This window comes from Psammomys obesus, unplaced genomic scaffold (genome assembly GCF_907164565.1).
Source record: "Psammomys obesus unplaced genomic scaffold, mPsaObe1.curated_primary_1811, whole genome shotgun sequence".
In the NCBI taxonomy this organism is placed as follows: Eukaryota; Metazoa; Chordata; class Mammalia; order Rodentia; family Muridae; genus Psammomys; species Psammomys obesus.
The window spans coordinates 10,036,464-10,051,527 of NW_026590767.1; the positions used below are offsets into that span (position 1 = coordinate 10,036,464).

The 15,064-nt window shown below is 49.9% G+C and overlaps 1 protein-coding gene across 8 annotated transcripts in view; it reads left to right on the top strand.

Annotated features, from left to right (window-relative positions):
• The window catches only part of Jakmip3 (Janus kinase and microtubule interacting protein 3), a 75,838-nt gene that overhangs the window by 34,321 nt on the left and 26,453 nt on the right, over positions 1-15,064 (top strand). For 6 of the 8 annotated variants that reach the window (XM_055608887.1, XM_055608888.1, XM_055608882.1 and 3 more), the window contains 10 exons: positions 270-401; positions 1,919-1,954; positions 2,612-2,671; positions 4,582-4,710; positions 6,022-6,150; positions 7,013-7,096; positions 9,073-9,135; positions 10,774-10,872; positions 12,092-12,190; positions 12,273-12,326. In XM_055608887.1, the coding sequence (XP_055464862.1) occupies positions 270-401; positions 1,919-1,954; positions 2,612-2,671; positions 4,582-4,710; positions 6,022-6,150; positions 7,013-7,096; positions 9,073-9,135; positions 10,774-10,872; positions 12,092-12,190; positions 12,273-12,326 (885 nt within the window). The remainder of the gene's footprint in view (positions 1-269; positions 402-1,918; positions 1,955-2,611; positions 2,672-4,581; positions 4,711-6,021; positions 6,151-7,012; positions 7,097-9,072; positions 9,136-10,773; positions 10,873-12,091; positions 12,191-12,272; positions 12,327-15,064) is intronic. The other 2 variants (XM_055608881.1, XM_055608883.1) reach the window with 1 other exon arrangement.

Here is a 15,064-nt window from a genome sequence, read left to right on the forward strand (position 1 = left end):
CCTTTCCCGCCATTTACCCATCTCAGATCCTGAGCTGAAGGAAAGGCACAGACAGTTCAGGTGGTTTGTCAGGGCTGTCTGGGAAGCTGCCCAGGTCCTGATGCACATATGACCAAGATATAGGCTTTGGATTCAAGCTGCTCCAAGCCCAAGCAGAAAAGTCCTTGCCCACACCAAGGAAACCCAAGGTGTCACTCAGGCTGGTAGGGAGGTTCCCAAGTTCTTATTATCCAGGTCAGTCACTGTTCCCACCATGCTTGGTGTTTCAGAGGCAGAGAGCGGGTATCATCCGGAGACCCAGCTCCTTAAATGACCTTGACCAAAGTCAAGATGAGAGAGAGATTGACTTCCTAAAGCTCCAGATTGTGGAACAGCAGAACCTCATCGACGAGCTTTCTAAGGTGAGCACGCTACACTTCCCTGCCGCCCTGTGCTCTCTGGAGCCATGCCTCCCTGCTGCCCCTCTCCTCCCCCCCACCCCAGGCTCTCTAGAGCTGGGTGCCTCCGCTCCCCTGTCTACCCACTGGATACCCTGTGTCCCTCTAGAGCAGTACCCCTGCTGACCCGTCCTCTGCTTCCATGCTTTTGTCTGCACCCCACCCTTAGCTCCCACATGCCCTCTGTTGCTACACACCACAATCTGTTACACTCCCTTTACTCTCTACTGCTGTGCTCCTGACCTCAGCTCTCTAGGGTAGTAAAGAAGGCAAGGGAGATCAGGAATGCATTTGTGGGATCTCCTCAGCTGCCCCTCATCACAGTCACTACTTAAAATGACCTTCTCTAAACAGCTCTCTGCCCCTGAGCCTCCTAACACTGTGGACCTTAGAGCCCAAGGCCAGCAGCTCTGCCCATGTTGATAGCAAACCACCATAGCCAGACATCTTAAGAACAAGCCACCTATTTTCTCGAAGGTTTAGAGGCCAAAGACACAAGTCCAAAATCAAAGCGTGAGGGGTTTGTTGCACTCCATCCACATACTCTGGAGGGGACCACTCCTTCCCCTGGGCAGCCCCTGTGGACTACAGTGTTCCCTGCTGTGGCCATACCTTTCCTCTCCATGCCACCATGGCTTCCTCCTCTTCTGTTCATATGGTCTCTTCTGTTTGTTGTAGGAAACTTGCCACTGGGCTCAGGCTCCATCCTAATCTAGTATGGTCTCATCATAGCATCTTTACTCAATTACACCTTCAAAGACCCTATTTAGACATCAGGCATCATTCACAGGTTTGGTGGATATAGCTGTGGACACCTTTTGGTGGTGGTGGGGAGCTACCATGTCTCTGTCCTTGTGCCAACCCCCACATCCCTACCATAGGTTTCTAAATAGTGCTTCGTGAAACTCTCTATCCTCTCTCGGAGTACCTTCTGCCTATCTCGGGGTACCTTCTGATTCCTGTTGGAATCCTGGTTGAGTCCAAGACAAGGCATTTCAAAAGGAGGCACCTCTAGTCACTCTGCGTCCTTTGGGAGGCAGCAGCAGAGCAGCGGCACAGATTTCTGTCACTGTCTTACAGTGACCAAAGCTGTTCCCATGAAACTACACAGGGAAATCCCTTCCCTCACTCTCCAGACTGTGGGTGGTCTCACTGCAGAGGCTTTTCATTACCCTGCTGGCTGAGCTCTTTTCTCATTCAGTCTCAACCATGATGATTGATGAGAGAAATGGGAAAGGTCTGAAATCCTGGTTGATTACAGGTACATATCATGGCAGCAGGCCTTCCTCCTGTTCTGAGGGAATAACAAAGACTCCCGGTACTCTGGAAGGTTCAAGGAGCCCCCAGAGAAGAGGAAGGAATGTTAGGGCCCAAACCTCCCTCTGGGGAGTGAGTGTGTGGCTGTAGGCCTCTGTCAGCCTTGTGACTCTAAGGTCTCTGGCCTCTGTCTACTGTGTGATGTGGGTGTTTCCTTCTCCTAGACCCTGGAGACAGCAGGCTATGTGAAGAGTGTGTTGGTAAGCACCGCCTTGCTTGCTGCATGTTCTCCTTGCCCCATGGAGCTGCATGGGCCCATGCTGTGCCAATGGCCCCTTTTAGTCTAGACAGAAGCCCCTGTAGCAACCTTGAGTGGGACCCACCACTGTACTCCCTGACCAAGCATGCAGTGGTGCCTGGGAGCCAGTTTTGGGGTCATACAGGAACAGCTTCCCCAGGTGACACAACACCATCCCCAGTGAGTGATTTTCCTCTTTACTCCCTAAAGGCCAGACTCAAGAGCCCATCTTTGTCACCCCAACCAGCTTCTCCCAACTAGCATGAACAGGTGATGATGGCTTAGCTTCTCCACCCTCATGACAGCGAAAACACAAATGCACAGGGTAACTTCCCAGTAATGAAGCCTGCAGCGTCTCCATAAGCAAGGACCCCCTTTCCATGGAGCAGAAGGAGCCTGGACCACCCATCCTCCTTGAATGTCCAGTTTTCCGAAAGCCCAGGCCCCACCTACATTGGCACCTGCTGGCCTCAGGCTGACAAAGAATTGCTAGTGTGCATGATCTCTTTAACAAGCCACCATGCCTAAGGCCACCTTCTCCACAATGCGGTACAAATCTGTGCATGTGCCAGACAGCTCTTCAGCTACTTAAACAGACATCACCAACTGGCTTTTGCAGGAGCGTGACAAGCTGTTGAGGTATCGGAAACAAAGAAAGAAAATGGCGAAACTCCCCAAGGTAAAAGAAAGGGAGGGCTCGGGCATAAAATGCAAGCTTCTAAATACCATATAATAGCAGTGAACTTCTTCCTTCGAACATGGAAAGAAAATTTATTTTAAAACGTCACTCTCAAATAACCCACATACGACTCAAAGCAAATCCCCTGCTTATCATTTTAAACTTTGTCAACCAAGGTCAGACCAACCTACCTAGGAGAGAAGGACCCTGTTTATCTGAGGTTTGTGGAGTTGTAGTTGGGAGCATCAAATTCAAGTGGCCTTGGAATGTGTTCCAGGGGTTTGATTTTGTTTGTGGCCCTGGCTATCTATTTTTAGAATTTTCATTCATCCTTTGGGAATTTTAAACATTTATATAATGTATTTTGATCATATCAACCCCTTCCTCCTTCCCCAATCCCGATTCCCACCCATAGACAGCACTGATAGACTCAGTGGTTTATTTTTTCTTTCTTTTTTTATTTTTTATTAATTACAATTTATTCATTTTGTATCCCAGCTGTAGCCCCCTCCCTTATCCCTTCCCAAGCCCACCCCTCCTCCCCTTCTCCTCCCATGCCTTTCCCCAAGTCCACTGATATGGGCAGTCCTATCAGTAATAGGGGCTGGAGAGATGGCTCAGGCATCCACCAAGACAACCCCACTCCGTTCTCAGTGTTCCAGAGGTGGGAGGTCAGAATCAAAAGTGAGAATACAAAGAGCTGGTGGGGCTTCCTCACGGATGCCCTTGCAGGACTGGCAGGAAGGACAGGAGTTCCAGGACAGCAGGAAGTGAAGCCAAGAGGGAGATGGAAGGTGACAGTGGAGGCCTTCAGAGAAACGGTGATGTGACAGGAGACCAGGAGACCAGGCCACCGGTGTAGTTTCAGTTCATAATCAGGGGCCAGAGGGGCGGAGATGAAATTGCCTCAAGTTTGTGGAGTTTGGCTTGCCTGTTTTTTGCACATTTCTATGAAGAAGTCTGGGAAAGAAGTAGAGGGGAAAGAAAGCCTGCCTAGGAGAGGTTGGGAAAGGTTGAAGCACAGGGAAATCCTCCTTCTAAAAGGGCAGGACTCCTCTAAGCAAGTGTTTGGTGGTCATTCAACTTGAAAGGTGGGGTAGCAGTCAGCTCTCAGGAGAAAAACCAGGAGCACTGCTAGGCTGGAGGAAGATGAGGGCACCTGGGAAGGGAAATGAGGAAAGGGGCTAGAAAAGGTGGTTTGTGAGGGCATCTGACGGTCCCAGGTCACAGGTACAAGCTTCCCTTGAAGGTTCTAGAAGAGGGACCAACAGAGAGCCCCAAAGCCACAGGCCAATCACTGATGCAGAATCAGTTTGAGGAAAGAGGGGATCCCAAACGTGGCTGGAAGAAGATAGGGGCCTTCTGGACTTCTTAATACTCCTAAAACCTAGATGGACAAAGCCTAGGATTTTGAAGGAAGAGCTCCTCAATCCAGCTGATAGAGGGCCCACTTTGGCTTGGTTTCTAGTTCAATCTGTCAAAAATACATACTTGTGAAAGTACAACAGAGACGTATGAGTGCACAACATAGTGAATGCACAGCAGAGAGGAGCTCACTGTCAACCCTGTATGAATTCAGCGGGCCAGAAGGTCAGGTCCAGGAACCACTTATCCAGGGACCATGGGCCACTTCTCCATCTACCCTCCACCATCCTTCATCCAGGACAACCAAGGCTGGCTAAACGGGCCCAGTCCTCTATCTTGGCCTGTAGGAGACCAGCCCCAGCCCTTTTTGAAGCACACCAGCAAACAGAGAGGGGGTTGAATTGCATTGGGGCTGCTCAGTGAAGGGACAGCTTCTCAGTTGTGATTCCACACCTGGGCAACAGGAAGAGGAGGCCCAAGGAGTGCTGGGGCTGTTATCCATGCCCAGCTGGGTTTGCACTAATGCATTGCCTTTGGGCCAGAAGCCGGTCGTCGTGGAGACCTTTTTTGGATATGATGAAGAAGCTTCCCTGGAATCCGACGGTTCCTCCATTTCTTATCAAACTGACAGGACGGATCAGACCCCTTGCACCCCTGAAGATGACCTGGAAGAGGTAATCTGGGTCTGCCATAGAGTTCTTTGGCTAGCTAGTCCTTAGGGGTTGGTGAGGTACTGGGTCAGGCAGGGGGAAGGGATGGGGTGGAGGCCCCATGTGAACCCTGCTCCCTTTCAGTCTTCTAGTCCACCCCTGGACCAGTCCTCCATTTTGCACAGTGACAAACACCATTTATATTACTTGGGTGTGTGGCTGTGGAGGGCTACTCCTTGCCTCCAGTATCTGGTCATGCGTCCTCCCTCCATGCAGCTTGAGCCCCATATGAGGGGTATGGAGGGCTCCCCAGTCTCTTCAAAGGCTTTCAAGGAAAGTCTGAACCTCCAAGCAAGATGCCAATAACATTTCAGGGCCCTTCAGAGCCTCAGTGTATTGAGAGGAGCCTTTTAGTGTATTAAAACAGCCAAGTGTCCTGTTCGGCTAGTCCTTCCCACCAGAACAATGGCCATGTCAAGTCCAGCAAGCACCTCAGCTCCCAGGCATGAAAATCAAGATTTATCTCTGTGGGGACTGCTCTAGTTTAGCCAGACCCTATGGACTGGAAGTGGTATTTCAAAGCCTTGACCTGGTCCAGTGGCAAGAATATGCATGGCCATCCCTTAAAGATGTTGGAGCGTGACCCAAAGACTTTGGACTTGCTTAGAAATTGAAGCTATCACAACATACCATCATCCTTGGGGGGGGGGAGATTATGGACTCAGTCACTCATAGATATAGCCTACTCTCCACACGTAGGGATGCCAGGACTCCACAGTGAAATCAGACCCGCTTGCATCTGCTCTCTAGCTGTGGCAGCAGGTGCCAGGGCAGCTAGAAGTACATATCCAGGCTTGACTCTGCCAGGATGAGCCTGAGGTAAACAATGGCACAGGTGTGTGTGGGGCTGCACTGCCTGGGACTCTGGACTCCTTTCACCAAGCCCAGTGTACCTCTCATAACACATTTCTGCCAGCAGAGCTGTTGGGGAGCCATGTTTATCAGAAAGAGCCCTCTGGGTCAGGGCAAACAGGTCTCTGGCTACCAACCATTGAAGTTTACCCTGGCTTCATCATGGCTAGTGCAGCCACCCAGCTCAGGAGCCAAAGGTCACCTCCCAGGAAAGCCTCCCTCTAAGCAGCACTGAGTCACAAGTTTTACTCCTCCCCACAGGCTGCAGAATCCTCCTGGGGGATTAGTATTAGATTATTCACTATACCTCACTGGGAAGAGCGGAACCTGGCTGTTTAGGAGCGCTGCTGTGTGGAGCCCAGGTTAATGCTATATCTCTCTTTGCACATGTGGTGCCTGTGTGGTGCCCCTGCGCTTCTCTAGGGTATGGCCAAGGAAGAGACAGAGCTGAGGTTCCGGCAGCTGACCATGGAGTACCAGGCATTGCAGCGAGCCTACGCCTTGCTGCAGGAACAAGTCGGAGGGACGCTGGACGCAGAGCGAGAAGTTAAGGTCTAAATGACTTCTACTCTGAGACGTTCCAACTCCCACTCAGATCCTTCCCGTTTGTCCCCAAGGCCCTGCAGGGACATTTCATTTGCCTAGACTTTGATCTAAGCTCCTTTATCCCATAGTTACTGGGTCCTGGGTATTGACCCTGAAGCCATTAAAAACCAGTATTATGGAACGTGAGGCTATGGAACCAGTTTGAGCTGGGGTAGGATTGGCATGGATGGTAAAAGCACAGCTATGGGTGAGAGTCCTTGTCTCTACCAAATGCTGTAGCTGGGGTACACAAGGCATCCTCTAAGATGACACCATCTATGCAGCCTCTGAAGGCACAGAGTTAGTTGAGGACAGTGTGGGAGTCTGGGCTTGTGAGCAGGAACTGCAAAGTAACTGTCTGCTTCACTGGACGTGTCCCATCAGTCAACAGCATCCTAACAACACTGACCAGCAGGGCTGGGAGTCGGTATGTGTGTGGATGGCTATCTGCTGACTATTGGAGGCAGTGAGAGCATCAAGTTTTAGGAAGGGACACAGGAAAGGGGATCCTCCTCACTTTGCAGGGGCAGCTGCCTTCAGAACTGTGGCTGGTGTAAGGAGACAGGCGCCTTCTTGGAGAGGTGGGGCTTTCCTGAGCAGGCAGCTGTGAGGTCTTGGTTCTGGTTGGCCACACTCTCCCTATTCACCCTGCAGGGAAAGAGGCAATTCTGCAACTTAGGGTTTTGAAACACACACACACACACACACACACACACAACTTCTTCTCAATGATTCTGAGGCAGAATCCTCTGTATCCTGCATCTCTGAGTATGTCTGTCTGTCTGGGCTGTTAGAGAAAATTTGATGTATTCTTCCTCCTATTCTACAGACCCGTGAGCAGCTGCAAGCAGAAATACAGAGAGCACAGACACGGGTGGAGGACTTGGAAAAGGCACTGGCTGAGCAGGGGCAGGTGAGTTCCTCTGGTTGCTTGTAGCATTAGTGTCCTATATCTGTCCTAGGGGGTCCTGGGAGAGACATGGCCCTCAGTGCTTTCCCAGTTTTCTGTTCAAGAAGGATGGAGGGGGATGAGCCCATACCTATATAGGCATTATTCATTGCATGCTACAAAGCTGAGCAGATACAGTAGGTTTCACAGTTTCTAATATCTGGAAGGAATGCCCTAGCAAGCTGTGAGCAAAACAAGAATTTGCCTACCCACAGAACAAGGCATCTCCTTGGCTCTGAGCCAGGGCCTGAACTCGAGGTCCTATGTACTCTACAGACATCAGAGGGAAAAGCTCCAAGCTGCTCTTGGCTTTTCTCAGACCTGGGTTTCTGGGGACCCAGAAATCAAATGGCTCAAGGTGTTTATTAGCACTCCTTCTCACACCAGAACACCACTCCCAGATTCTTTGATCCCACGGAGGGCTCTGTCCTAGGGGCCATGCTCCCTTGGTTCTTGTCCAGCCCCAATATCAGATGGCTCTCAGTATATTAACTGCTAGTTGGTCAGTGTCTCAGAATTCAGTGCCATAGAGTTATCAGGTATCTCTTGACACAAAGAACCCATTTGCCTCAGTTCCCTGGCCACCATGGACCGATGCTGTTCAGACAACACCATGTCGCTATTAAGGGCAGACCCCAGGCCCGGCAGCAGATGGCTAATACAAAACAAACTCAATGGTACTGTTGGACGGTTTTTCCCCCCACGACAGTTTCCCTGTGTAGCCTTGACTTGCTTTGTAGACCAAGCTGTCCTTAAGCTCACAGAGATGTGCCTGCCTCTGCCTCCCTGTGTGCTGGGGTTACAGGTGTGTGTGTGTATGTGTGTGTGTGTGTGAGAGGGAGAGAGAGAGAGAGAGAGAGAGAGAGAGAGAAAGAGAGACCATGCCTAGCCCTGGAAAGTTTTTTTGTTTGTTTGTTTTTTTTGGAGGGGGGAAATCTGGGCTTTTTTTTTATTTTTGGAGGGGGAAAGTCTGGGCTTTTTTTTTATTTTTAACCTTAGATATTTTGCTTGTATATTGTGGTTTCTGGTTTTGTGTTTTTATAGGATTTCTATGTGTGCAAATGTATATATCTCTATATGTGGGATTAGTTTGTACTATCCTATTTTTGTTTGTTTTTATTATTATTTCTTTTTAGATATCTGTTTTCTAATGAGAGAGAGAGAAAAGGGGTGTGAGTTTGAGTGTATGGGGGAGTAGGGAGGATCTGGGAGAATTTTGGAGGAGAAACCCTAATCAGAATATAATTAAAAAAAATCTATTTTCAATAGTTAAAAAAAATTCATTATGTCCTAGGTCTAGGCCTGACCTGACCATGCCTCTGCAGGGGCCTTTGTTGGTTGGAACTTCCCAATGAAGCCCAGTGTCTAAGGCAGCCTTCCGAATTTCCAACACAGCTTCAAACTTAAGAATGCTGGTGGAGGGTAGCCACTGGGTCCAGGTGAAAAAGGCTGTGAAATTGGATTTCCTCCTAAGTCAGACCCAGAGGCCATGTCAGGAGGTGTCCACAATGACCTCTGACAGAGAAGGAGGCCTTTAATCTGCCCATGTGTCTTCCTGAGTGTGAAGTGGACAGGATTCTACCCTGCATGTGCCACCCGCTCCCACCTGCCTGAGTCCTCTTTCTCCCCAACTCAGGTCTCCCTGGACTTGTGACAGTTACATTTCATTGAATGCCTGGTCCAGGAACCCTGCAGTCCCTGTAGTAGCACACGACACCATGGAAATGTCTGCCTGATGCAGGCCTAGCTGCTCCTGTTTTCTGTCCAAGACCCTTAGATAGAATGGGCACCACACAAAGGCTTTCCTTACCATGTACTGACCCTGGATGGCCCCCGCAGAAGCAGGTGCTGGCATGCTCCGTTCTGCCAGTCCTGGTTTGGAGGTATACCCGCAGTGTCCTGCAGGGTATTCACGTCTGCATTTCAATTCTGTTTTCAAGGACATGAAGTGGATTGAGGAGAAGCAAGCACTGTATCGAAGGAATCAAGAGCTTGTGGAAAAGGTACGCCTCCCAGCCGTGCATAAATCTAGAAAGATACTTTTTATGCTTGTGTGGAAAGATACTTTTTATGTGGTAGAATTCTTGGGCTGATGGTAGGTGTGGACAAGTACCAGGCCTTCCTCTAGCTCACTTTGTAGCAGCCCCATTCACCCTACTTTCTGCATGAGGAAACGAGGGCTGCTTCTCTCAGGGCTGACAGAGCTGTGTCTGCTGTCATTGTAATAACTCTCTGCCCTGCTGATGGGTAAGGATGGCTGGAGAAATCACCTAAACCACCCTGGTTAGAGCCTTGGGGGTCAGAAAACTTCTAGCAAGGTTCACCATGAGGCTGAACGTCCCCTACAGCTCCTTTGAGAGTTCCCGGGTGAACCTGGACTTTTGTTCCTGTCTGTGCTACGGGCTTGCTTGATTTCTGATAACAAGAGACTCAAAAAAAAAAAAAAATGTCAACCCCATTTCCCTGGCTGTGGCTTTATTGGCCGTGAGAATCTAGCTAACTAAAACAGGTCAGAAAAGCATTCTTACCGGAGCCTTCACAGCTGCCTGGTGCCACCTTCCCCAAGGTGGGCCTAGACAGAGAGGAGCAACTTCCACTAGTGGTACACATTGCCTTTCATGTACACCCACGCTTAAATGCTCATGGCCATGCCCAGAGGCTCACACCCATTTAAAATCTGTGGTCTCCGGGGGAGGGCTGAAGAAACGGCAGTCAGTAAAGAGCTTGTCGAGCAAGGATGAGGATCTGAGTTCGGATCCCAGCACCCATGTAAAATCCAGTCTCAAAAAGCAAAGTGGAGAGAGATTGAAGAAGACGCTCCGTGTCAACTTCTGGCATCTACATGCACACAAGTGGATGTGCACATCACACACTTGTGCGAACACATACATGCACAAGTCATACACACCTCTCTCTCCTCTGGATTTGATGAGCACAGAGTCACAATCGTGGCCCTGCATCTGCTTTACAGCTGCCAAGCTGCTCAGCACGAGAGCTGGCACCATGGAAGGCGCTAGTGTTGACTGCGTTGGTTCACTTACGGCGAGTCCACATTGCTGGTCTTCTGAATGTTAGAATAAACTTAAGAGCCTCTACATTCAGTGCTGGGAGAGATGGCTAGAGCGTCTTCCTGCAGCTGCTGAGGATGTGAACCATGGGCAGCAGACACTGTGTTAACCTTTGGTTTTTGTCTTGTTCTATGATGCCAGCGATCAAAACCAGGGCCTTGTGCATACTAGGCATGTGCCCTGCCACTTAACACTGAGCCACATACCAGCCCTGTGTGTTCACTTTCAGGAAGGCAGGACGCTAGCTACATCAGCGTCACTCATTACTAGTGCTAATTAGGTACACCTGAATTACCCACATCACCTGTGGAATGTGGCCAGATAACCACACACACTTTCCTTCCTCTCCTGGGTCATGAACCAGCCTGAGCTCCAGGAATCACACAGGGACAACGTGTCCTCAGCAGCTTCCTTCCTCCTCCATGTTTGTGGGGCCTGTTTCTCTAGACAGCCCTGTTGTACTGGGCAAGTGTCCTGTTCTCACAGAAGCAAGCAGTTGAGCAGAAAGCTAACCTGTGCATCCTCTTGAGAGAATCAGATGCTCTCTCACTTCATCTACTTCCTGTTCTTCAGATAAAACAAATGGAGACCGAGGAGGCCCGGCTGAAGCACGAGGTCCAGGATGCAAAGGACCAGAATGAGCTTCTGGAATTCAGGATCCTGGAGCTTGAGGTAGGTAAGGTAGGCTGGGGGGGGGGGCACCCAAGCAGGTGGGTCACAGGGCCATGAGCTGGGCTCCTCTTCTCAAACCTCTCAGCTCCTGTGAGTCTATAACTAAAAACCCAAAGGCCACATGGGGAAGAAAAGAGGCCAGATGGGGTCAAATGTGCATCTCTAAAGGAGGATGGGGCAGATGGGGAGAGTGAGGGGTGACAAGCAAGAAGCCATCATTGTAAAGGGACAGTAAAAAAACCAAACAAACCAACCAGAAAGCTCAGGATTGCTTCCAGACCTGTGACCTCAGCAAAGCACTGTGGCTGCAGCTGAACTAAGGTGACCAGTGGCAGGGACCATAACCAGGCCTGAGAACAGCCCAGCAGACATCCATTCTTGTTTGTAGAAGCTGCTCAGTGGGGGAGAGATACCATACAGTGGTCAGGTGCCCTTCAGCTTTGCCCTGCTGTCCCTGGCCTGTGCCCTCTGCTATGACCTACAGAGGAGGAAAGGCAAAGATTCTTGCAAGAGGGTTGAGCTGTGTGTGTGTGTGTGTGTGTGTGTGTGTGTGTGTGTGTGTGTGTGTTGGGGGGGCGGGGTAGGTCACTGTGTCACCTTTCACTGTGAGGACATATGGGCAGTGTGGCTCACTAAGGCTAGAGGAAGTTATTCACAGGTGTGTCCTTGCTGGACATTCCCACACAGCAGTGATTCCAGACTGACCCACTGCTCAGAGTCCTCCTAGCTACCTCCCTGGGCAACAGAGGGCTATGAAGCTGACTGGCTGTCCTCCACAAGTCCTGGGCTCCTGTGTGTGTCCTTTGTATAAGATCCCTGAGCACCATCTGTGGTCTCCAGTGCTCATTTTGCAAATCCCATGGATGACTCTCTACCTGAGGTCTGTCCTCTAAGCTTTCTCTTGTCCCTGGGACTTGGGGATGGAAAAACAAGTGAACCCTGAAGTGGGTCTCAGTAGGCCGCATTGCCAGGGTTTTGTGTAGCAGCGTCCTCCCACCTGGAGCAGCAAGCTCACGGGAACAATCTTCTGGGCAAGTCCATGGAGGTTTCTGCCCAAGGACTGGCTCTACTAGAGCTGAGTGTGGGAAATATCACCTTGCCTCCTCAGTGGGTGTCCTCGGTCAGGGTTCCCCTGGCCTCAGCCCAGGACCAGGAGGAGAGGAGACAGGGTGAGAACAGCCTACCCCTGCTATGCCCAGCCTTCTGCTCTTTGTCTCAGGAGAGGGAGAGGAAGTCACCTGCCATCAACTTCCACCATACACCTTTTGTGGATGGGAAGAGCCCCCTGCAGGTGTATTGTGAGGCCGAAGGTGTCACGGTAAGACTTTCCCCTCCTTCACCTTGCACGGTCCACCCGGCTGCCACTCCTATATCACCCTGTCCCTCTGTCTGCCTTCTAGGACATCCTGGTCACAGAGCTGATGAAGAAGCTGGATATCCTGGGGGATAACGCCGTAAGTGTATGTTGCTCTCCTGACTTGTGCATGCCTCTCCATGCTGACCACCCCAGCCCAGCCCTCAGGCCCAGGGGCCCCTTGAGCCCGCTTCAGTCCCATCATAGGCTACTCTAGACAAAGACTTTTCCTGCAGTGAAGAGGCTGCTTGGAATGGCTCCCTAAACTTGGGGAAAGTCTGACAGTGGCTCATTGTTTCTATTCCATAGGGCCCAGCCTTCCAGTCCTTGCTACTTCCAGTCACCTGTACTGAGTTTCTGGATCCTCTTTGAATCGTAGCTTTTTTAATGACCACACCAGGCTGGTTTAGGGTGGTGTTGTTCTTAAGCAGCCCGGGATCATTGGAATTCTCAATTCCTTGATTTGGGAATGAAAGTAAAGTCCATAGGTGATCTCCAAATGTCATATAGACAAAAATTCCAATTTCTGCATCAAGCTTCTCAAAAGACAACAAATTACCAACTAGACAAAGCAACCCTTCACCACACTGTCTATCTTTTCTCATTTCCTTCCTTCCTTTTTCCTTCCTTCCTTCTTTCCTTCCTTCCTTCCACCCATTCATCATTTCGTTCTCTGTCTACCATCTATATATATATACGTAGTTCGTGCGTACATTTTCCATTCATCTATCCATCTTCTATCTATCTGTCATTTGTCTTCCATCTACCTATCAATTCCTTCACCATCAACCTTTCCTTTCATCCATCTTCTGTCTGCCATACCCCATCCATCCACCTTTTATCCATCCATCTATTCATTTCTGTAAATCCTTCTATCCTTTGTTTACCATGTATCCATCCACCCGCCCATCCATCCATCCATGCATCTTCTTTCCATCCATCCATTTATGCATCCATTCATTTTAATTTCAGTTATCTCTCCTCCATCATCTTCCTTCTCTACCTCCCTTCACCTTCTCCCTTCTTCCCTCCACTCTGCATTCACTACCCATCTATTCTCTATTCATTATAACATATTTGTTCATCTCTCCCACTCCTCCTGTGTCAGTTTTGGTGTTGACAGGAACATTTCTCTTTATCTGCCCATTTCCTGGGAAGCAGTGAGGAGCTGGGAGAAGCACCCTCAAGGAGTTCCTTGGTGGCCATGTCCACCCCTTAACCATTCTTGGTAGTTCTCTTATAGCAAAGATGAAGCCCCATACCATAACAGGGATAGCTACTGTGCCTTGTGCCTTAGGCTCTAGCATTAGGTGTAAGTTCTGCCACGGGTTCTAACTTCTTGTTTCCAGCTAGGGAAGCTGAGGCCTCAGAAGGTTGAAGATCTGATTTAATGGCAGTTAGTGTGATGGTCCTATTCAGTTATGTGTCTCTTCTTTAACCCAGTATCTGCTCACTTAAAAGTACCACTAGCATGATTACCCTAGGATCATCATACAGCCTCTGAGGTCACTCTCATAGACCACAAGGCAGAGAAGTATTACAATTGCAGGGAATATGGCGAGATCTCACACTTAGCAGACCTTGGCAGTTCTTACTGCACTTGTCACGATCCAACACTGTGCTGTGCAGACTCTGAGCTTGTGAATCCTATCTGGAAGCATTCAGTGGATCCGCTAGTGAGAAACCAACTGACCATCACCTTCATAGTCAGAATACATGAGGGCCATGGCTGCCATCATCAGACACAAATCCCAGAGCATTTCCTACCTGCCTCGGGTTCCTCAGGAGCCAGGGTACCAGGGGCAGAGTGGAGAGACCAGCGGGGCTAGAATGGAAACCCATCCTTCACTGAAGACGGTACTGCTCAAGATGCTGCAGTCACCTGCTGTCACGTGGACAAGAGAGGGTTGTAGACTGTCACACAGCTCTCTGACAAAGCAGGACATTAGGAAATGATCTCCAGGGGTCAGAGAGGCAGATCAAAGCACTCCAACCTGCTTTGATGCATTCAACTAGATCCTGTCCACCTTGAATCTACCTTCTTCAACTTCTCCAACAATCATCATCCTGCCCAGCAGACAAAGCTATAGCTACCCAGCTGGGCCCTTAAGGGTAATGAGTTTCTAGAAGCTTTTAAGGGCTTCTAGAACAGGAGGAATGAAGAAGAGTAGGAGAGATAAGGAGAAGCAAGGAAAAATGAAGAGCAGTAAGGATGAATGAGGAGGTGTGTAAGAGAGAAGAGTAGGGGTGGAGGAGTAAAGATATGGAGGTCCAGCCCTGGTAGATGAGGCTGCCATCTTGACCATCCCAGGGAGTACAGCTACCTGCCTGCCTGCCTGACAGAGTGGTGTGGGGAACTCCGTTCCAACTTGGAGGTTGGGGGGAGGAAAGAGGCACCTGCCTCTAGGTGGGAAGGAAACTAGGAGGGAAGACCTAGTTTCCTGAGTGATCCAGTCATAGACGTTCTAGGGGTACAGTGGGGCTCTCCTGGTCTAGCCTTGGCTGGCTATGTCTCCTGCTCCTCTTGGTGCATCTCCCATCGGAACCTGGCACCCAGATTCGATGCATCTGGCAGCCTAACGCTGAGTGTGTGGTGGCCACATCCAGACAGAGGACCCATTTGTCCCCAAAGCCAGACAAATCCTGAGATTTGACCACCTAGGGAAAGGCCACCTAAGGCCCTTTGGGAGAAAAACATGAATGCAGAAAAAGGCAAAAATGAACAAACAAACACCCCACAGAAAGTGGGATCATTTCTCAGCCATGGACACTCTATCTTCATCATGGCTGCATGTGCATAGTTCTGGCTTTAAGTGAAGACCAGGACAGGGCAGGCCG